The following is a 24080-nucleotide window of genomic DNA, read 5'->3' as shown; positions in this document are numbered from 1 at the left end:
GATGTCAGTGTCGAAGACACCACAACCCAGCCGCTCTCTTAAACTGACCATCAAGGCCAGCACCTAAGCAATAAGACAGGCCTATGACCCTGATCGAATCACAAAGACTCAAATGCCACCAAATTTCAAAGCCCGCTAAAGGACAGCAGCAATCCACCCACAGGAGGTGGACTCATGGATCTGGTGAAGCATTATCATTGTATGCTAGTCTTGACCATCAACATACTGGTCTTCTGCCCTATCACCTCTTTCTCACCTAGCAGTACCTGTGAGCATCACTTTCTGCCACCTCCCGTTGGCTAGGAGACTCCACCCCATCCTGGGAGATAATGACAGGGCCTCAGTTATACATGCTGTGACATTATACCCCATATTCTTCATAGAAATATGGTTATGATATGAATATGGCATAACTAAGATATACTTTATGCAAAATGGTTTATGGAAGATATTATTGGAAAGGTGATGATCTACTGAATGTGATTATCCAATTTGTATGCATGTATCATTTCAGTATCTAAAGTTAGGAATATTAACTATGTAACAATTACAGTATTTGGGAGTCACCCACCAGACAACTGGCCATCACAGCCTTGACAGCCCATTAAGAAGAAACAATAAGACTGTGAAGATACTAATCCCTCTCCTTCCTGAGAGGCCTCCTGGGACGTAGCTCTGACACTACCAGGTCAGGTGGTCCTGTCACCTGGTACAAAATACCACCTTGGACACTGCTGGTACTTTTCCACTGTAGGGGGATGGGGATCAAACAAAGGATTCCTGCCTTAGCTAAATCCTTTTTAAGGGCTGGGGAGGGGGTTGATCTGGACTCTCCTCCATTGCTTACCCAAGAGGGAGGACAGTTGAAAGAACCTGAAGGGACAAAGGAACTAACCTGAGGGGAAAGGCAGGGGTGAGTCCAGACTGAGACGGGGTCCAGTCTGTCAGAAGAAATAACTGGAACTCTGAGCTACAGAAACTCTGCATCCTGCCTAATTCCACATTTAGGGTGAGAAATTACATTTTGTAACCCGTTTCTTTAGTGAATCAAGCTTAGTGTGTGTGTTTTGTTTTATTTGCTTAGTAATCTGCTTTGTTCTGTTTGCTATCCCTTATAATTGCTTAAAATCTGCCTTTTACAGTTAATACACTTATTTCTTGTTTATAACATAACCCAGTTTGTGCAATTCATATCGGGGCGGGGGGGAGGGGAAGAGAAGGAGCTGTGCACATCTCTCGTCACATTGAGGGAGAGGGCAAATTTTTATGAGCTTGCGCTGTGCAGATTTTTCTATACAGAGCAAGACAATATACCTTTGGGTCTGCACTCCAAGGGAGGTGGGCACCTGAGTGCTGGGGCAAGTCCCTTAAGCTGTATCTTCCCAGTGCTGATCTCAGTGTCTGTGTCTTTCTGCAGCTGGGTGTGGCCCTGCCTGTGTGTGGGCTAGAGGAGGCGTAAGAGCCTGGCTCAGCAAGACAGGTTAAAGTGGGCCCAGGCTGGCGGAACAGGTGGGCTCAGTGGTATCTCAGTACATCAGGTGGCACCTTAAAGGGGGGCAACCTGTCAGACACGCTTCCATCTCTTCTGATCTGGACTATAGCAATGTGAGATACCTGGACATGACACCTTCAGGAAACATCAACTAGTACAGAATGCTGCAGAGCATCTCCTCAGCAACCTGGGCTACCGCACGCACATCACACCTGTTTGCTGCTCTCTGTGCTGACTTCCCATACAATATCCAGAGTCATGCCCAAAATCTCATTCCCTGTCTTCAAGCTGCTCAATAGCTTGGGCCCAGCATAGCTAAAAGCTCCAGCTCCAGGATGAAGACCATAGTTGACGACGCTCTTTCTCTGTCACAATGGAACTTTCTACCATAAGGAGACAGAGCTTTGGGGGGGGGGGGGGGGGGATGGGATGAACTCCGGGATGAACTCCTCTAGCCTTAAGTACAATCGCAAACCTCACTATTTTCCACTCCAAGTACAAGGGGCACTTCTTCAACTTGCCTTCTCTAACAAACTCGGAGCAGCGTGCAAATTTAAAAAAAAAATAAACCCCTACACTAAAACAAAGCACTGCACACACAATTCTCTCCTTGGGCAGGAGATGTGAGAGACAAAAGACCACAGGTGAAGATTTAATCACGTCACTTAATGTACTAGCCTAGAGAATAGAACGGAATACAGAATGCTAATAGAAAGAGGCATTTCTCGGTTGTGATTCACCTCTAATTTATCTTGATCTCTGAGAAGCCAGTCTGGAGTGAGGCAGTGGCAGAATGAAGGGAAAAGAGGGGAAATTCCCAGGGAATTTGATTGCAATATGAGGTTGATGAATTAAGCATTGGTGAATAGTGTCACTTTATTATTTAGAGCAAAGACTTTCTGAGACAGAAACTCCTGAGTGCAAAAGTTGTAATTGAATTGTATGAACTTAATTGGGAGTGAATGTGAAAGATGTGCATTGAAGTGGCTGTGCTGACTGGCGTATCCAGACTGTGCTGACTGTTAAAGAGCATGAGGCAGGAGCGAAGTGATTTGCTGAAAGCGTAATGGAAAGATTGTAGAAGGAAAGCCAGCTAGCGAGATGCCAGTGGAAGTGAGATGTTGACAGGGAGGGTTCTGATGAAAAGGTGTTTGAGCTAAGTGGGAGTTGGATGCTGAGCAGATGAAGGCGGGGAAAAGTGAGTAAGACAGTAGTTGAGAGTTAAAAACAATTCATTATATATGTATGTCAGACTCTCTTACAGCTTTCCTCAGTCCTAATTTTTTTTTCAGTCTCTCAGCTGTTGCAAATACCAGTTCAGCCCCACTAGTAGGTCTAAGAAAATCCTCACCGCACCACAGGTGAAATTCTGGTTCCACTGAAGTTAAAGGCAAAACTCCCAATAACTTCAATGGAGCCAGAATTTCACCCCATGAAGACAGTCTAAGTCAGTCATGGCTCTGGTAAGTTTTTCTCTCCTTATTCAGAGGCCACTACAGAAAGGATCAGGAGGAGTAACAGTGGAGGTCCTGTCTTAACTGGTTGTCTCTGTTGCTTCTCTACCATTGCATTCCCCTTAGCTGAAATGTATTTCTCCATCCAGTTGCACCCATAGCAACAGTACTTTTCATCTCTGACTCTTGCAGATTCTTTGGATTATATTGAGTCTCTTGCAATCTTTATAGCTGGAATTTTATCACCAGGGAGTTGTAATATTATTTGGAGTCATCAGATGACACTTGCAGATAGTTTTACAAGTTCTGCTTAATTGAGTGTATAGGTGTTTAGATCTTAGAAACATGCTTATGGTTAGATGTGGTGAAGTTATTTTCAGAAGCAGTACATCTTACCAGTAAAACTGGTTCTATCTGCCTGTGTCTCATGCTTACTGAAACATTCCTTAGGTGTAACTGATGCAAGAAAAAAAAATTGTATGTAGGCTTGGAAAACAGATTTTTATTGGTAAATGTCAGTAAACGTTGATTTCACTATACACCCCAATTTAACAAAAAATATTTCCATCAATAATAATCAAAATGTCAAAATAGTACTGGTAGGCAAAGTTATACAAACGCGCTTGAGAACTTATTAGAGTTCAATTTAAGGATATTTACTTTGTATATTTTGACAAGTGATATTGACAACTTGTGTTTTGACAGTTTTAAAGCTTTAACTTTTTGAATCCCAACGTCTACTGTCATTAAACACTTATTGTCCGACCCCTGCTGAGTATTTCCACAACTGTGAAAATTTAAAACAGATAAACATCTAAAAGTAGGCTTAAGAAAACTAAACATCAATATTATCTGTCGAAATTATACAAAAATATAAATCAGCTTCTGCCAAGCCTAACTATATGGTATCAAAACACTGCAGGACATACAGACATCTTCAGTTTCTCATTGTTTTTTAACATCAGTTTGGTTTCCACTAGTCACCATCACAGCCATTGCATTGACCTTAACCAGACACAAAGTTACTTTCCTGCTACATTCTTGCTTTGGTCGAATTTGCAACTGTTTGTCTGCTTCCTCTTTCCTTCTACAATGTTCTGTTTGCTCATGGAAGAGATCTCTGCTCTCTTAATAAATATGCGTAACTCTCCCTCCTCCCACTTGTTTTCTTTAATTGGGCATTGCCTAGGGTGACCAGATAGCAAGTGTGAAAAATCGGGACGGGGGTGGGGAGTAATAGAAGAAAAAGCCCTGAATATCTGGACTGTCCCTGTAGAATTGGAACATCTGGTCATCCTAGCACCACCTGCTAACTGCACTATTGCTTCATATTAAATTACCGCTCTATAAAATTTCAATCCAAGTTTCTCATGGGTTTGAAGGGACTTAGTGGCAACTAGCCAATGGTGCCACAATTTTGATTGGACTCTTTAAACTCTAATGCAGTGGTTCCAACCTTTTTATGCCCAAGATCACTTTTTGAATTTAAGGGCAACCCAGGATCTACCCCGCCCCTTCCCCAAAGCCCCGCCCCACTCACTCCATCCCCTCCTCTCTCCATCACTCGCTCTCCCCAACCTTCATTCACTTTCACTGGGCTGGGGTAGGGGTTGGGGTGCAGGAGGGGGTGAGGGGTGCTGGCTCTGGGAGAGGGGTCAGGGCTGGGGGCTGGGGTGCAGCCTCCTGCTGGGGAGCACTTACCTCCGGCGGCTCCCGGTCGGCAGCGCAGCGAGGCTAAGGCAGACTCCCTGCCTACACCCGCCCCACACCGCTCCCGGAAGGGGCCAACATGGCTCCACACGCTGCCCCTCTCTGCAAGCACCGCCCCCACAGCTTCCATTGGCCACAGCTCCCCATTCCCAGCCAATGGGAGCTGTGCTTGCAGGCAGGAGCAGCGCATGGAGGGAGACCACTGTCCCCCTGCTCCCGGGGCTGCGGGGCACGCTGGCCACTTCTGGGAGCGGCGTGGGGCCTAGGCAGCCCTGCTGTGCCGCCGGAGATCGCAATCCACTGGGAGATCCTCTAGGATCGACCAGTCAATCGCGATGACCGTTTGGTGACCACTGATCCAATGTAATAAGATAATAAAGAATAATATTTAAAAGTACAAAGTCCTGAGTGTTGTTAACTAGAAGTGTAACAAGTTCCCCATCATGGGTGTCAACAGGATTTGAATCCAGGACTTTCACCTGCAAAAGCATCATCGTCTTTCATTTCATAGAATCATAGAATATCAGGGTTGGAAGGGACCTCAGGAGGTCATCTAGTCCAACCTCCTGCTCAAAGCAGGACTAATCCCCAACTAAATCATTTGATCTCAAAGAGCAAACCCAGTAGCTGGTGGTAGATATAGGCTGTTATTTTCATGTGGGTCAGCCACTGGATGGTAATGCATAGCCCAGACTACAAGCATGTTACAGAGGCACTATACAAATGCATTTAACAAAACAATGGGCATTTTGCTTGCCAAAGTTTCCAAGAAGTCTGACAAATGCAGTGTGACGGGCTTGTTACAAACAAATTGCAAAGGTCTAAGGCCGCAACATACTTTAAGCACCCAAAGCCACCTATCTCCTCAATTACATTGTGTGGTGTAGGAGCAGCTGGTCAGAGGTGTGGGTGTAGTGCCGATATAGGATAAAAATGGGAATATACAAATCAACATTCATCTACAGATCTGGGTGGGGTCTGATTCTGCACTGCCTCGAGCCTTCTGGAATCATTTACATCTGTGCACGGTGAGTGTATCCCTTTGCGTTACAGCAGGTCGCAATTTTTCAATTGAAATTTTTTTTCACCAAAAATTACCATCTCCCCCCACAAAATAATGAAAATATTACCAAATAAACTATTTTTAAATATTTCTGTTTTTTCTATGACAGTGAACTTTTTTTTTTTTGCTCAGTTTCCCTTTCTTTCCCCTTCCATCTCACCCATTTCCCTTTGCCCCCTCTCCTATTTTAGTGGCAAAATAGAAGAAGGACTAAAAAGGGGGGAAATGGAAAGAAAGAGTAATAATAATAATAATAATAATAAATAATCAACACCTGCCCCCAAAATGATAATTTTTTAAATCAACATTTTTTCAAGTAGAAAAAAGAAATGGCAAAAGTTTTCAAATATATGAAAAATTCTCCCTTTTGCAAGGCTGGGAATGAATATGATTCTACAAATAAAATAAAATAATCTTTACCATGTTTTGACCAGATCAATTTTACACCCACTTTACACAAGAGTAAACAACTAAGCACTTGGAAAGCAATGGAGACTCAGACTCTGAGACCCTGATCCTGTCATGAGTTACTCAAACGCTTACATTTTACTACCTTGAGCAGCTCCTTTGATTTCATAAGGCAACTCACAGTAGTAAAGATTAAGCACATGCCTAAGTGGTTGCAGGATCAGAGAATTAATCTCATGCTGGGTCCTTTGCTTTGCATAGACACTTGTAAGTGTGGTGGTGTGTGTGTGTGTGTGGGGGGGGGGGGGGGTTGCCACTAACAGTAACTGACTCATATCTGATGGGCCTTCTCACATGATGTTCAACTTGGCAAAGTTCTTTCCTGTATAATGAAGACAGATAATGATATGCGGGATTAATCAGTTCTGCAGTACAAACAGAAGTGCAGGGAGAGGATGCAGTTTCCAAAGAAGTGCCATGCTGCAGGTGTGTTTTGACAGATTTAGTTACTTCCTGTCAATCATTCTAGGCTTGCTTAAAAGTGCTTACAAAGAAGCACAAAATAATATGATGTGTGGCTTGAAGACAGGCTCCCAGGACAACTGGGCTGACTGCACTGAAAATGACTCCTGGCACATCATCAATTAAAAAGGGATGACAAAAAGATTTCATAAGGCTCTTCAGTTACTTCTATTGGGCTAAAAAAATCAAGGGGTATGGAGGAAAGATCTATTTGAAACCCAAAGCATAACAGTACAGCAAGGTTTGGAGAGATTTAACAAGGAGCATTGAAACAAATATTTCATATCTTAGAGGTGACCTATTGGGATTTAAAAAGTCTATGATTCTCTCAGATAAGGTCTGTGCCCTCCTGTCTCTGCTAATTTAAAGCACTGCCAAATAACTACTTTCTTTGCCCTCCTGGATAATTTAAAGCCACGGGGCCAGATTCTGATTTCTGTTACACTGGTGTAAAACTGAATTAATTGCTGCCATGACTGGAATTACTTGGGGTTACAAGACGGCAAGACAGCAGAATTTGGCCCAAAGGGATGTCTACAGTTGGAATCATAGAATCATAGAATATCAGGGTTGGAAGGGACATCAGGAGGTCATCTAGTCCAACCCCCTGCTCAAAGCAGGACCAATCCCAACTAAATCATCCCAGCCAGGGCTTTGTCAAGCCTCATCTTAAAAACCTTTCAGGAAGGAGATTCCACCACCTCCCTAGGAGTGGTGACACTATCTAGCCATGCTGAGTACGTACCTATGGGGTTCAGGTGGGGTGATAATTGGGGCGGCTAGCCTGTGCCACCGCTCACCGCTACCCACGCTACACCAAACTAGCACAAGTATGTCTACTCAAGCTGGGAATCACACCCCTATCTCCACGTATGGACATAGCCTTAGATAGAGGGTAAAATTTTCAAAAGGGCCTAACTGGCTTAGGTGCTCAAGTCTCACTGATCTTCCATGAGACTTGGGTGCCTAATGGCTAGTCCCCACGGTGAACTCTTTGCCGGTATACCTATAGTGGAGACCCAGCTTATACTGGCAAAATGTGTTCTTCTGCCAGCATAGTGAAACCACCTCCCTGAACTACATAAACTATGCCTGCAAATGGACTTTTGTGCGGGTATAACAGCGTTGGCACAGGAGATTGTGCCGTGATAGCTGTGTCAGCTATGGGGGTGATTTTTTCACACTCCCGATCATCGTATCTATGCCAGCAAAACTTTTAAGTGTAGACCTGGCCATAGTCACTTAGGGTGGGACCCACAAAGGGGCTTACGCTGAGCTTCACAGCATCAAATTTTAGGTGCCTAGAGAATCACAGGAACACACTGCAATCCACACAGCGTGAGTTAAGCTCCTAGGCTCCTATGGACAGAGAGAGAGAGAGGCGCCTAAGTATGCAACCCACACAACGCAGCATGCTAGGTGAGGAGCCGCCTAAGCTGGCCACTGGGAGATGCCACCCAGGTGTGTATGTGCTAAGCCCCACACCTCCGATGGAGAGAGGCTCCGAAGTCCAGGCTGCAGGGAGGTGCCTAGCTCTGCTTAGTGATCCACAAATGGACACCCACCACCTGAAGTCACATGGCTCAGGTGCCTAATGGGTTTCTTGTGGGAACAAGTTAGGTGCCTGCTTCACACCACAAAAAATAGCAGGAGGTGAAGTGGGTCAAGCACTCAGCTGGGATGTGGGAGACCCAGGTTCATTTCCCCCCATTTATCCCCAGTGGAGCAGTCATTGGGCCAGAGAGAGAGAGAATTATAAAGCTGGGATCAGATGCCTAAGAATCTTTGTTGATTCCCCTCCATAGGCATTCTGAAAATTTTACTCATTCTCATTTTGTTTGTGCCTTGAGCAGAGTTGCCCCTGGTTGCAGAGACATCCCAGGCAAATAGGAGTTTGGGGTGTTCTCTGACCCAATCTCAAATCTCCTTCACCCAATCCCATCTCTTCTTGTTTTCCACCTACCCTACCAGCCCACACAGCTATGTCCTCACTACTATTTTTAGCAAGCTAGATAGATTATAGCTATTGTGCAAATGTCCACATGCATATCACACCCCCAGTTGCAGTGTAGATATAAACTATGCTAGAAAAATGCACCACTGTAACGACATTGATTAATAATCATGGATCTAATTAAACCAGTGCAAACCCTAATGTAGACGCACTTAAACCAGTTTTACCCTCACTTATTTGTGTTTAGCTTATGTTGGTAGCTTACCAAGTTAAGTTAAATCTATATAAGTGACAGTTGCCCTGGTTTAAGTGCTTCTGCATTAGGAGTTTTCTCTGGCTTAATTAGATTGAGTTTTAAATCAGTTTAGTTACACTGGTGCACTTTTAAAGCATAGACAAGGTCTTATTCCTATACAATGACCATTAGGGGTATGTCTACACTTTACACCACTCGTGTTGGTGTGTAGGATATGTGTGGTTACATGCCCCAGTGAACAGCAAGCTGCATCCATACCAGTTAATCACGTGAGTTAACTGCAATTGATCAACAGCCCTACTCAAGACACCAAAACCAGCACAGACTATGGGGCAGTACAAGGAAAATGTTTGAGGAATGATCACTATTAAACAGGTTACCTGCCATAACACATTGGTGAGAATGCAATGAGTAATCTTGCAAAATTCAGGGTGGGTCAGAGAACATATCAAAGTGGCGTTTGCTGGTCAGATTGTCTATGACAGATCAGGCTAGCCTCCAGAATCAATTTACCAATTACCTTCTGGTGTAATTTCTCTTTCTTGCAAAGAATATATTTCTTTGTGCAATGGCGTCCGTCACCAATGTGACTGGTCACCTTCTTGTGACATTGTCTCTGGAACTACCACCCGCTGGACAAAGTACTTCTAGATATGATGTGAAATTGGTAGCACGTTGGCTCTCACTGGTTGGTTGTGCTCTCTAGAACCTGTTACTTGGTGGTTCCCCACCTTCACCCAAGAATATTGGGGTTCACCTGTATAATGGAAAGAGCTACCATGAACAATTTGGCTAATAGCATTAATTATTTTATTTTCCACTATCTATTATTCCAATTTTAATTTACCGGTTCCCCCAATGGTAAAATTCTCCCCTCCCCCCATGCAGATCTAGGACCTAGAACCACTCATGACCAATCGAAGCATCATATTTCAGGAAGGTCAATGAGATCATCGGAAAGGGCTAAGGATGAGCAACAGGAATAAGAGAAGAGGGACACTGCATACTTATAATGTGGAGGAGGAAAAAGAGGGGTTGCATTTATTGTGGTGGGAGAAAGGGACATGACTGAAGTCTCCAAGAGGCTCTCTAGAGGATAATGTGAGTTGAGAGAGCTAAACCATTAGAGCTAATGATAATATACAGGACTTGGAGGGCCAATACAGTTCAAGCAAAAAGCAGCTGAAAAGATCATTTAGGCATAGTATTTTTAGATGGAGAGAGGTCAGTTTAGGGTACCAGCAGGAGGAACTAAGATAACCAAGAAGACATACTAGACAGTTAGGCCTGAATGCACATAAGGAGTTAGGTATTAGTTTGTCCCAAATGAAACATATGACAGAGACAGAGAGAGAGGACAAAAGCATGAAAATCACTCTACAGTAGGATGGGTAGAGCACTCACCCAGGTGTGGGAGACTCAGGATCCAGTCGTGCTACTCCTATGACTCTTCCATTACTTATCCCGAGTGCAACAGCTTGAACATAGCTCAGTGGTTTGAGCATTGGCCTGCTAAACCCAGGGTTGTGAGTTTAATCCTTGAGGGGACCACTTAGGGATCTGGGGCAAAATCAGTACTTGGCCCTGCTAGTGAAGGCAGGGGGCTGGACTTGATGACCTTTTGGGGTCCCTTCCAGCTCTATGAGATAGGTGTATCTCCATATAAACATGGACACAGCTAAATGAGTATCACCTCAGAATACACATAGCCCAGTGGTTAGAGCACTTAGCGGAGACGTGGCAGATCCCAATTCAAATCCCTTCTCCCCATCAGGTGCAGGGGGGGTGTCTCCCATATCTCAGGTGAGTACTCTAATCACTGGGCTAGAAGTTATAAGGGAGGCCCTCCTCCACTTCCTGCCCCCTATTGCTTGTGTGATCTCACCTGAAGGACTGATCCAGTAGGGGGCCTGTGAGCACGCTTCTTGGATCAGGCCCCACCCGTGACTTAGGCAGTCGAACGCCCATCTTCCCCTGGTTTATGAAATGCTCCGGAGCTTAAGTGTCTGGATGCCTAGAAAGAGGCACCAGTCCCAGTTCACATGTAATGTAAAATGTATAATGTGAATGCACATTGGAAAACATAATCTCAACTGTACATATAAAATGATGGGGTCTAAATTAGCTGTTACCTCTCAAGAAAGATCTTGGCATCATTGTGGACAGTTCTCTGAAAATATCCACTCAATGTGCAGTGACAGTAAAAAAAAAAGATAACAATGTTGGGACTCATTAAGAAAGGGATAGATAATAAGACACAAAATGTCATATTGCCTCTATATAAATCCCTGGTACGCCCACATCTTGAATACTGCATGCAGATGTGGTCGCCCCATCTCAAAAAAGATATATTGGAATTGAAAAGGTTCAGAAAAGGGTAACAAACAAAAATGATTAGGGGGTATGGAACAGCTGCCATATGAGGAAAGATTAAAAAGACTTGAGAATTTTCAGCTTGGAAAAGATACGACTAAGGGGGATATGATAGGAGTCTATAAAATGATGACTGGTGTGGAGAAAGTAAATAAGGAAGTGTTATTTACGGCTCATCACACAAGAACTAGGGGTCACCAAATGAAATTAGTGGGCAGCAGGTGTAAAACAAACAAAAGGAAGTATTTCTTCGCACAATGCCCAGTCAACCTGTGGAACTCCTGGCCAGAGGACGTTGTGAAGGCCAAGACTATAACAGGGTTCAAAAAAGAACTAGGTAAGTTCATGGAGGATAGGCCCATCAATGGCTATTAGCCAGGATGGGCAGGTCTCCGCCACAAATGCTGCATTAGCACCGCTGCACCGATGGAGCAGTACTGTTGCAGTGCTTTCATGAAGATGCTCTAAGCCGTCGGCTTAGTTACTCCACCTCCGTGAGAGGCGGTAGCTATATGGGCGGAAGAGGCGGGAGAAGCTCTCCCAGCGACACAGCACTGTCTAAAACAGGGGTTAAAGGTCAGTACAACTACGCTGCTCAGGGGTGTGGATTTTTCACACCCCAGAGTGACGTGGTTATACCGAAGTCAGTGTGCAGTATGTACAGTATTGGCTATGTCTACATTGGTGTAATTCCCAGCTCGGGTAGCCCTACCTGTGCTAGCTCTGATTGTGCCAGCGTGCTAAAAATAGAAGTCTCTCTGCGGCGCAAGTGGTGGGATGGGCTGTCCACCCGGTGTGTGTCCTGTCTGAGGCCCTAGGTACATTTCCTCAAGCTGGAAATGATAGCTCTAATTCCAGTGTAGCCAGACTCACTGATGATTTCCTGTTCGAGAAACTGCATGAAGAAGTTTGTGGTTGGTGTCAGCGACTTTTGGATTACAGACATAAAGAAAGCTAGAATATTCTAGTGCAATGAAAGTGAATAATGCTCTTTAATACGGGAATGTGACAAATGATATTTTTGTCCATCCTTTCCAAGCGCTAATGATGAATGTCATGAAAAAATGAAGCTCTACTGAATTTGTGAATGGCGTTAAGACCTTAGTGTCAGATGAGATAAACGCAGCGCGAGGCATTTTATGGTTTCCATCTTTTATCTGCCACAAGTCAGGATATGAGACACTGGAAGAAAACATTTCTTTATCAAGGAGGAAATTTCATGCACTAAATCTTTGCTTCCTAATATTTCCACTCTAACTATAAACACAGATGGCTTTGATTCTCCACTGCCCTGCACCTTGTGTTAGCATTCATATCGCTGCAAAGGGATTCCAGAACGGACATAAAATGCTACCAAGTTATTAATTTCCTCATTGGCTTTTCTGTAGCGCTCGTCACTGTGCTGTGAGTGCTTCACAATCATCCACAACGAATTTAGCTTCACAACACACCTGGACTCAGGAGATATGCATTCAATTCCTGGCTTTGCTACAGGATTCCTTTGTGATCTTGGGCAAGTCATTTAATCTCTTCTTCAGTTAACCACCTGTAAAATGGGGATAATATTGCTTCCTTTCTCCTACCCTTAGTCTGTCTTGTCTATTTAGACTGTATGCCTTTAATACCAGGGATTGTCACTTAATAAATGTATGTGCAACCTCCAGCATAACTCATCATCTCAAATGAGGCCTGCAGTGGTTCCTGTAATGAAAATAATCAATAACAATGCAACCAGCAGACTCATTCTTACTTTGCCCATGAGTCAAGATTTAAAGTCAGCTTTCCAGAACGGCTAGACCAGTGACTTAACCCACTTTCTCTTTTGGCCTTCTTGTGCTTATTACTTGTCAGGTTATCACCTCTGCTGGGGGCCAAATTTTCTGTCTGATATAAAAGAGATTTTATTACATACAACGGAAGCTTGTCTGTTTTATACATCAGATAATTAATTAACTAGAGGCCCAGATTGTCTTGTGTAACAAAGATTTTATTACATACGCTGATTTAATTTTCATGGCATAATTGTAATACTAGAGGGTTTTACTGAAAGCCATTTTGGGTCACTAATCTAGAGTAGTTTTTCCCAGAGGAGAGAAAAGATGAAGTATGATCTAGTGGTTAGGGTACTTCCTTGTTCCTTGGGAAATGTGGGTCCAAGTGCCTGATCTGCCACAGACTTCCTACTATGGCATGTCACATAGCTTCTCTGTGGTTCACTTCCTTATCTGTGATAATAACACTGCCAGGGCCGGCGCTTCCATTTAGGCGACCTAGGCGGTTGCCTAGGGTGCCAAGATTTGGGGGGGGGGGGCGGCATTTTGCCGCCCTTGGCGGCAATTCGGCGGCGGGGGGTCCTTCCGCGCTCCGGGTCTTCGGCGGCAATTCTGCGGCGGGTCCTTCACTCGCTCCGGAACCCGCCGCCGAAGTGCCCCGAAGACCAGGAGCGCGGAAGGACCCCCCCCCCCCCCGCCGCAGAATTGCCGCCGCCGACCAGGAGCACGGAAGGACCCCCGCCGAGGGCGCCAAAAACCCTGGCGCCGCTCCTGAACACTGCCCAACCTCCCAGTGGTGTTGTGAGGATAAATACATTAAAGATTGTGAGGCACTCGGCTATTAGAGTCATGGGGATCACGTAAGTTGGTGAATGCCTACCAAGTGAATATCAATACATTCGTTTCCCTTCAGTAGAGAGAAGTTGTCCTAGTGATGCAATGACATTTATATTGCATCCAGGCAGAGTTGGATCCAGAAAAGTCCCGTTACCCCAAAACATAGACATATGAGTTAGTTAATGGAAATTGGGAATTTCCCCACCTATTTATGCATGTCCTTAAATTAGCATCCAACGCTGCAGTATCCCAGCATCTACTTGACCCTTCTTCCAAATCAATAGCTGGTGCCATCTTGAAATTATATCTATAGAAGTACAGATCTCTCTGACAATATAAGTTCTTATACAGGAGCCCACCACCATGACATCTAAGTCCCCAGATAGTGGGGGGGAAAAATCTTTGCAAATGGTTGCTGCAGTTACAGCATTCCTTGAACTATTCCTGTTTGGAAACAGTGGCCCAGTTCTGCACACTAACGTCAGTGCAGTCCCCAGAGAAACAGAGAGCAGAATTCAGAGTAGCAGAATCTGACTCAGTGATTGTATGTATATCACCCACCAGCCTCTAATCCATATAAACTACAGCTGCTAAGATGATCTGGCCTATGTGTTGCTCCAACCACATCGCCTCCTTTGAGCCCCTGCAGAGGCTCCCAAGTTTCATTGCATCAAGGTCACGTTTCTCGTCCTCATCTTCAAGGCCCATCATCAACTCTACCTGTCCACTCTTGTCTCTCACTGTATCCTCCTCACACTTCCTCGGCACCAGCAATGGTGCCAGTCATAGCTGCTCATTTGTCAACTTTGTGCACCAACAACTCCCACCATGCCTTCTTCCACACACCGGCCCTCACACAGGAATGCCCAACCTGGCAGGCCACTCCTCCTTCAAATCTCTCCTCCCTGCCACAGTGTCTCTGAGAAATCAGCCTGTTAACCGCCTGAGGGGCAGCTGGGACAGTTGGCACTTACTTCATTTGTTTACAATGATCGGGGGCGGGGGGGGAGGGGGAATTGCAAGTATGTATACAACTCAATTATCGAACCTTTGTGTCAGGGCTTTGTCACAGGATCGGCTCCTATACACTGGATTCCTCTTTGCAGGTAGTCCTCGTGCTTTCTTATGTAAGTTCACCACAGTGTACTTTATTTAGAATGTCTTATGAAGCTTCATGTCCCATCACAGTAAGGCTTTCCGTAAGCTTCAACGTACCCGCTAGGCACAGGGTGGGGAAGTAAAGGGGAAGGGAGGTCTCACCTCTCTGAGATTCTGATCTTCTTTGCCCTTCCTTCCAGCGTCCCTGTCTCCCAATTAACAATCCCCAGCTGATGAGCTGAATACGCTTGTTAACCACAAGAAAAGAACAGGAGTACTTGTGGCACCTTAGAGACTAACAAATTTATTTGAGCATAAATTTGTTAGTCTCTAAGGTGCCACAAGTACTCCTGTTCTTTTTGCGGATACAGACTAACACGGCTGCTACTCTGAAGCTTGTTAACCAGTTAATCACACAGACCTAATCAATTATCTCCCTATTTGGCCCAGGTGGGGATGCATACAAAGTACACGGTGGTGAGCCAGCCGTAAGCTACTCCCACTCTGTCACAGGCTGGTTCAAAATTTTCCAGAAAAAGGGCTTTTCAATGGAAAGCTGGGTTTTCAATTAAACACAAGTTTCATGAAAGGCATCTGCTTTCTGTGGAGAATTAAGACTTTAGTAAAAAAAAACCAAATGCTTAAAGCCCAAATATTTCTTTCAAAACCAGAAATATTTTGATTTGAATATGCTGCTGAAGTGTCTTCTGGAAGTTGTAATTCAACTGTCTCATGTCCCCCATCTCTTCTCGGGGCCAGGCTCCTTGGCTGGACCACATCTCCCATGATGCATTATTGCCAAGGACTCACATGATACATTGCCTTCCCCTCCATGAGAGAAGATTGTGGAGCATCATGGGAGATTAAGTCTGACCAGGGACCCTGGTCTCAAGAGGATAATGGGAGCATGAGGTACCCAAGCTACAACTCTCATGAAGTACTACAGCAACATTTCTGAAATGAAGTTGTTCAGGTTTTGGATGGAATTTTTTGGTCTTCAAATTTTCACTTAACACCCTCCCCACCCCCCACCAAAACAAAAACAAAAAACCCTCAACATTTTTTGTGGAAAATTTAGAGGGAAACTACTTTTTTCCATTTTTGTCAAAATTTTCCAAGGGGGGAAAAACATTTTTCTACTTTGTATGCAACTTCTTAGAGTGGGATTTTCAAAGTGAACAGCATTGGCCCAACTCTGTTCTCATTGAAGTCACTGGTTAAACTCCCATTGACTTCAATGGGAGCAGAGTTAGGCCAACGTTCAGTGATAATCCCACCCATGGAGTGCAAGGTGCGGGGACTCTGTCTTCGTATGTTTTATATAGGACCTAGCAAAATGGGGCGCCAACTGTGACTGGTGTCTCTGGTCTCTACTGTAATGTAAAGTAGTGTAGTGGAATGTAATGTAATGTAATGTAGTGGAAAATAATAACTGTGAATCCATGTCAGTAGGCTGGGGATTTGGGCATACCAGTGAGGAGATAGATACAAGGGTGTAGTCAAGTAGGTTAGTTACTCAACTACTTACCTACTTCTAACTGATAAAGAATCATAGAGTTTAAGGCCAGAAGGGAACATGAGGTTACCTAGCCTGACCTCCTGTGTGTCCTTGGCTATTAAACTCCACCCAGTTACCAATAACCTTTCTTAGATTAAAGCATTACAGCCCTCGACTGCTACAGTGTCTCATTTTCAGACGGGCTGAGCACCCACAACTCCAGCTGAAGTCAATGGGGAGTAGCACATGTCCATTACCTCTGAATAGTCATCACAGAGTGTTTCAACTTTAATTTTCAAACAATAGCATGATCACCATTCACCAGAAGGAAGGTGGAGTGAATCAAGATAGAAAATACCAAGTGACATTTATAGTAAACGAACTGTCTAGTTTCACTTACCCAGAGAACTGGAGAAGAAGATAAAATATGTTGGGCATGGGATCACCACAACTTCTCCCACTGCTGCTGAGGGCCAGCAGGTTATGTTGTCCCACATCCTTCCGCAACCTACAGAAAGAGAAGAGAAAGAGATGACCATATTACAACATTCAGAGACTGCTCTGTCTGCGCTGTATGGAAAGCATGCAGAGAAACCCTATGCAGGGCATGATTCATAGCTACCTTGCGAACAACCAGCTCTATCCAGTTTTCCAACTCTCTCAATCAAATCCCAAACCTGGATCAGAGGATTACAGAAGTTAGAGCTGGAAAAGACTGTTTAGATCCCTGAGACTACCCCCATGTTAGTGTACTATATACTGCTCTAAATGGAGGCTGGCTCACAATACTACACTTTATCTTAGACGCAAACCAAAAAGGGATTTTAAAAATATGTGCCAAAGATCCAGAATGAGGGATTTGACTCTGACAAATGGAGAGGAATGAGTGAAATAATTTGGGATTATGTTCTTTAAACACACAGTTTTCAATAACCTCAGTTTCAAGATTCAGCATTTGTGGTATCAAACATTTTCTGGAATTGACAGGGAGACACAGGCCACATCTGCGTAGGACTGAGACAAATCTGGGTTAATAGTGAGTGGTGCATTTTATAGATGGAAAAACTAGAGATTCTCAGATTAACTCTCTTGCTCCCCCTCCAAATTAAAGTACCTGATCTGAACACACCAACCTGTGCACAAGATGTGACTGCTTCTGTTCCTTTCTAACTCCCCCATTCCTCATGACACTGAAACTGTCACTCACATAGGTGCAAAATTATGGTTGATGCAGTGGATGCGTTGGGTGGAAGGAGTAAATTATATCCCAGCAGATATTTTTAAACCCCCAAAACAGAGTCATGCAAGACACTCCATGAAGTCCATTTAGGACTTCGCTATTGCTACTGCAGTTTCATTGAAACTGAAATGTTTTGTGGGAATAAGTCGATTTCAACAAAATTTTGATAGACTGTTTCATTTCAATGTGGAAGTGTTTAATTTTGATGTGATCAATTCAACTCAATTTGTTTTGACATAGATTATATTAAAATATCGTTTTAATATGTTATATACCGTTTATTATACCATTTAATTTATAGATGTTATATTTAATTTTTAATATAAATATCAAAACTAAATTAAAGTAAATGTTTTGACACTATTGAAACAAGATATCTCGAAGATCCTGAACTGAACTTTTTTGGAATTTTTGTTTTCCTGGACATTTCAAAATGTTCGCGTTTTGTTCTGATTTGGAATGAAAAAATATATCAGAATTCCATACAGAATGTGAATAATAGATAGATAGATAGATAGATAGATACTGCAGCCATTTCCCTCTAGCAATCCTGTTCAAGAGTCACCCATGATGTGGCATAGAACAATTCCCCAAAGGCTAGGAAAAGGCTGTGGTTAAATCCAATGTCCCAGAGGGTGGAACTGGATTGTAAAGAAAAAAAGCGCTTAGTAAAACATGTTTCGAATAGTAAAAGGAACTCAGAAAACCACTGTCAAGGCATATTTCTTCAGTAAATATTATTGATGTGAAACAGGCCAAACGTTTTCACTCATGCTACCCAAGAGCCTAACTCCACAATCGATTTGCCAAGACTGCATCAGCGCCTTTGATACCTCAGATCAATAAGGAGAGAGCAAACAACGCTTTGAACAACCAGAAAGCCGAAAAGCCACCTCAACTCCCTTTGGAAGTTATAATCAAAGCTTTATCTTTGTTTTTACTGGGGTAAATGGAAATTTTCGAATGCAGCTTTGAAGTGGGATTATTGGAGATTGTAAAGAAAATAACTCAGAATATCTTCTTCTTGTAACCTCCACTTTTAGATTAATTAAAATACAATTTTCCAACTTTTAACATTAGCTACAAAGGTCAGTTCTCAGAGACTCATATTTAATTCCCACGAAGTTGTGACCAGTAGGGCCAAAGACATCAGAATTCTACCCATGGAAAATAGATGGTTTCACAACAGGATCTCTCAACATCTAGAGCTCTGGGCCTATCAACCTAGGTACTTACAATGTATTCACAACCACGGGACATATTATCTGAAACTCTGGACCAGGGGTTGGCAACCTTTCAGAAGTGGTGTGCCGAGTCTTCATTTATTCACTCTAATTTAAGGTTTCCCGTGCCAGTAATACAATTTAACATTTTTAGAAGGTCTCTTTCTATAAGTCTATAATATATAACTAAACTATTGTTGTATGTAAAGTAAATAAGGTTTTTAAAATGTTTAAGAAGCTTCATTTAAAATTAAATTAAAATGCAGAGCCCCCTGGACCTGTGACCAGGACCTGGGCAGTGTGAGTGCCACTGAAAATCAGCTCGCATGCCGCCTTCGTCACGTATGCCATAGGTTGCATATCCCTGCTCTGGACCAAGATGGAATCCAATATAAAATACAAGATGAAAGTACTGGATGGCTTCCTAAAGGAGAACATTTTTGTTCTGAGCGTAGTTTAAATGTCTACATCTAATACTTACATTACAGTTCATTTGTTCTTGTTTGAAATGCAAGGCACAGAAAGAACTGACGCCTACATCCTTCAGTAAACAGATTTCGAGCTATGCAGAGACAAGATATAGCTATAATGGATATCCATGTGATAGCTTGCACTTATCACACATCTGACCACCTCACTTGTACTCTGTCCACAAACCCATCTCCCTTGGGACTGCTTCTGTCACTCCAAACCTCTGAGCAGCTTCTAATGTGCATTAAGCTTTTGTAAAAAGATGAAGGTAAAACAAATCCAATGGCTGGAAGTTGAAGCTAGACAAATTCAGACTAGAAATAAGGTGCACGTTCTTAACTGCTAGGGTAACTTACCAAGAGTTGTGGTGGATTCTCCACCACTGGACATTTTAAAATCAAGACTAGATGTTTTTCGAAAAAGTTATGCTCTAGTTCAAACAGGAATTAATACAGGGAAGTCCTACGGCCTATGTGGTACATGAGGTCAGACTAGATGATCACAATGGTCTCTTCTGGCCTTATAATTTATGTAAACAGCCTGTCAGAAAAAAATGTTTCCTTCTTTCCCCAAGAAAGAATTTTGCCCAAGAATACAGTGATCTGAGGACTGCAGCGTTGTTTTCAGTTCATAGAATCATAGAATATCAGGGTTGGAAGGGACCTCAGGAGGTCATCTAGTCCAACCCCCTGCTCAAAGCAGGACCAATTCCCAACTAAATCATCCCAGCCAGGGCTTTGTCAAGCCTGACCTTAAAAACCTCTAAGGAAGGAGTTCTGCACCAGCGACAGCCCATAAGCCGTCAGGGCTAGAAAGTGGTGCTAAGACCCCTTGGAAAGATTTCCAATCTCCCCTATGGGATACAAAGCACAGGGCTTTCACCTGGCAAGATCTTGGAGATGCTGGACTGCAGATCCATAACATTGTTATGCATGGAAAAGTTGTTTTAGGCAATTTCTAGAGGTTTTAAAATCTCTTCTCTCTTCCTCCAAAGTCTGTCCAGGGGGACTTGTGATAATATTTGCCCCAAAGCCCACTAAAGTCAATGGGGAGACATCTTTTGACTTCAATGAGTTCTGGATCAGGCCATTTGGGAGCCAATCTATACAAGGAGGTGACGGAACCTACTTATTTTCATTACTCTACTTATGTGTTAATCAAATGTTGCTAAACAAGGTTTACCGCTAAAATTGTTTTTTTTTTCCTGCCACACGTGTGGCACGTACACAATTCATGCTGGGGAGATGCAAAGGTTTTATCAGCACTTGCTGGAGGTTATTTGCATCAGTCAGCCACGGCTTCACCTTTCATGAATAATGTGACCCTATTAAATTTGTGCTGACAAAACTCTTTCATAGCTTGAAGGTCAAATGAAACCACTACGATCATCTTGTCTGACCCCTGGCAAAACAGTGGTCAGGGAATTTCATCTAGTGATTCCTGTAGGGGAGGGAAACATTCCTTCTGACTATGTAAATGCACACTATAAATACATCAGACAGATAAACACCAGGGAGGGAGAGGAGTTATTTAAGTTAAGGGCCAATTTTGGCACAAGAACAAATGGATAAAAACTGGCCGTCAATAAGTTTAGGTTTGAAATTAGATAAAGGTTTCTAACCATCAGAGGTTAATTCTGGAACAGCCTTCCAAGGGGAGTAGTGGGGGCAGAAAATCTAACTTGTTTTAAGACTGATCTTGATAAATTTATGGAGGGGTTGGAATGATGAAGTTGCCTACAATGGCAAATGGCCCATCCATGACTGCTATTAGCAAATATCTCCAACAGTTGGAGATGAGACACAAGATGGGCAGGGCTCTGAGTTACTAGAGACCATTCTTTCCAAGGTGTCTGGCTGGTGGGTCTTGCCCACATGCTCAGGGTTTAACCGATCGCCATATTTGGGATTGGAAAGGAATTTTCCTCCAGGTCACAATGGCAGAGACCCTGGGGGGTTTTCACTTTCCTCTGCAACGTGGGGCACGGGTCACTTGCTGGTTTGAACTAGAGTAAATGGTGGATTCTCTGTAACCTGAAGTCTTGAAAGATTTGAGGACTTCAGTAACTTAGCCAGAGGTTATGGGCCTATTACAGGAGTGGGTGGGTGAGATTCTGTGTCCTGCAGCATGCAGGAGGTGAGACTAGATGATCATGATGGTCCCTTCTGGCCTTAAAGTTTATGAGTCCCAATAACTTGTGGTTGAAAACTAGGGCATAACTTGGAGAAAGACATCAACTATTGACACAGGGCCTAGCACAATGGGGTCTTGTTCCATGACTGGGGCTCCTAGGTGCTACGGTAAAACAAATAAACAAACCTATAAACCAAACCACATTCCAAAACTCCCTTCTGTAAACCACCCTTTCACTAACTAGGATACAATGCAGGCAGAAGCCCAGCAGCAGAGTGGGGGCTATCCAGTTTATTGCACCGACTGTTGCATGTATGATTACCTGCCCTGTGGGCGGGTGGCGTATGTGTGCAGTCGGTGCAAGGAGCTCCTGACCCTCAGAGACCATGTACGGACTTTGGAGGCCAGGGTGGCGGAACTGGAGGCGCTGAGAGAGGTATGTTGATGAGGCTTTCCGGGACACTGTAGAATTGTCCCACCTCCGCTTAGACAGCACCTGTGCTGTTAAGGAGGAAGAAGGGCCCAGGGAAGTAGAGCAGTCAATGGGAGCAGAGGGAAACTTTCCCGTAGTTGGGACCCTCCTTCCAGATGGTTCTGGGGTTGCCTCTCGCACTGAGGTTGCCTCTCCGGGGGAGGGAACTCCAGTTTCTAGGAAAAGGCAGGTGTTAGTAATGGGAGATTCGATTATTAGAAATGTAGATAGCTGGGTCTGTGATGACCGGGAGAACCGTATGGTGACTTGCCTGCCTGGTGCGAAGGTTGCGGATCTCTCGAGGCATCTAGATAGACTTATGTGTAGTGCTGGGGAGGAGCCGGTGGTCGTGGTACATGTAGGTACCAATGACATAGGGAAGGGTAGGAGAGATGTCCTGGAAGCCAAATTTAGGCTGCTAGGGAAGAGACTGAAATCCAGGACCTCTATGGTGGCATTTTCAGAAATGCTCCCAGTTCCACGCGCAGGGCCAGGTAGGCAGGCAGAGCTTCAGAGTCTCAATGCGTGGATGAGACGATGGTGTAGAGAGGAGGGGTTCACGTTCATTAGGAACTGGGGAAACTTCTGGGATGGGAGGAGCCTATACAGGAGAGATGGGCTCCACCTAAACCAAAGTGGAACCAGACTGCTGGCACTAAACATTAAAAAGGTTGTAGAGCAGTTTTTAAACTAGGAGATGGGGGAAAGCCGACTGCTGCAGAGGAGCGTGTGGATCGGACACAGACTTCCCTTAGGGGAGAGTCTGATGATAGAGAATCTCCAGGTTATAGTCAGGAGCGGAGGACTGAAAAGTATAATGTAAGGGCCGGATCAGATGATAAACAGCCACGTAAAAAAGAATCTGGCACATCAGAAAAAGACAGGCTAATAAACAGGGACAAGTTTTTAAAGTGCTTGTACACAAATGCCAGAAGTCTAAATAATAAGATGGGTGAACTAGAGTGCCTTGTGATAAAGGAGGATATAGATATAATAGGCATCACAGAAACCTGGTGGACTGAGAGCAATCAATGGGACACAATCATTCCGGGGTACAAAATATATCGGAAGGACAGAACAGGCCGTGCAGGGGGAGGAGTGGCACTATATGTTAAAGAAAGTGTAGATTCAAATGAAGTAAAAATCTTAAGCGAATCCACAGGTTCCATAGAGTCTCTATGGATAGAAATTTCATGCTCTAGTAAAAATATAACATTAGGGATCTATTATCGACCACCTGACCAGGACAGTAATAGTGATGATGAAATGCTAAGGGAAATTAGAGAGGCTATCAAAATTAAGAACCCAATAATAGTGGGGGATTTCAATTATCCCCATATTGACTGGGAACATTTCACTTCAGGACGAAATGCAGAGATAAAATTTCTCGATACTTTAAATGACTGCTTCATGGAGCAGTTGGTACGGGAACCCACAAGGGGAGAGGCGACTCTAGATTTAATCCTGAGTGGAGCGCAGGAGCTGGTCCAAGAGGTAACTATAGCGGGACCGCTTGGAAATAGTGACCATAATACAATAGCATTCAACATCCCTGTGGTGGGAAGAACACCTCAACTGCCCAACACTGTGGCCTTTAATTTCAAAAGGGGGAACTATACAAAAATGAGGGGGTTAGTTAGACAACAGTTAAAAGGTTCAGTGACTAAAGTGAAATCCCTGCAAGTTGCGTGGGCCCTTTTTAAAGACACCATAATAGAGGCTCAACTTCAATGTATACCCCAAATTAAGAAAAACAGTAAAAGAACTAAAAAAGAGCCACCGTGGCTTAACAACCATGTAAAAGAAGCAGTGAGAGATAAAAAGACTTCCTTTAAAAAGTGGAAGTCAAATCCTAGTGAGGCAAATAGAAAGGAGCACAAACACTGCCAACTTAAGTGCAAGAGTGTAATAAGAAAAGCCAAAGAGGAGTTTGAAGAACGGCTAGCCAAAAACTCCAAAGGTAATAACAAAATGTTTTTTAAGTACATCAGAAGCAGGAAGCCTGCTAAACAACCAGTGGGGCCCCTTGACGATGAAAATACAAAAGGAGCGCTTAAAGATGATAAAGTCATTGCGGAGAAACTAAATGGATTCTTTGCTTCAG

At 43.7% G+C, this 24080-nt stretch overlaps 1 protein-coding gene across 1 annotated transcript in view; it reads right to left on the bottom strand.

The window, feature by feature from the left end:
* The window catches only part of VIPR1 (vasoactive intestinal peptide receptor 1), a 180561-nt gene that overhangs the window by 69574 nt on the left and 86907 nt on the right, over window positions 1–24080 (bottom strand). Inside the window, exon 3 of the mRNA XM_065398565.1 lies at window positions 16838–16945. Within this exon, the coding sequence (XP_065254637.1) occupies window positions 16838–16945 (108 nt within the window). The remainder of the gene's footprint in view (window positions 1–16837; window positions 16946–24080) is intronic.

The sequence above is a fragment of the Emys orbicularis genome, chromosome 2, assembly GCF_028017835.1.
Source record: "Emys orbicularis isolate rEmyOrb1 chromosome 2, rEmyOrb1.hap1, whole genome shotgun sequence".
In the NCBI taxonomy this organism is placed as follows: Eukaryota; Metazoa; Chordata; order Testudines; family Emydidae; genus Emys; species Emys orbicularis.
Note: the sequence above shows the minus strand (reverse complement) of the source record. Positions and strands in the feature narration are given on the sequence as shown.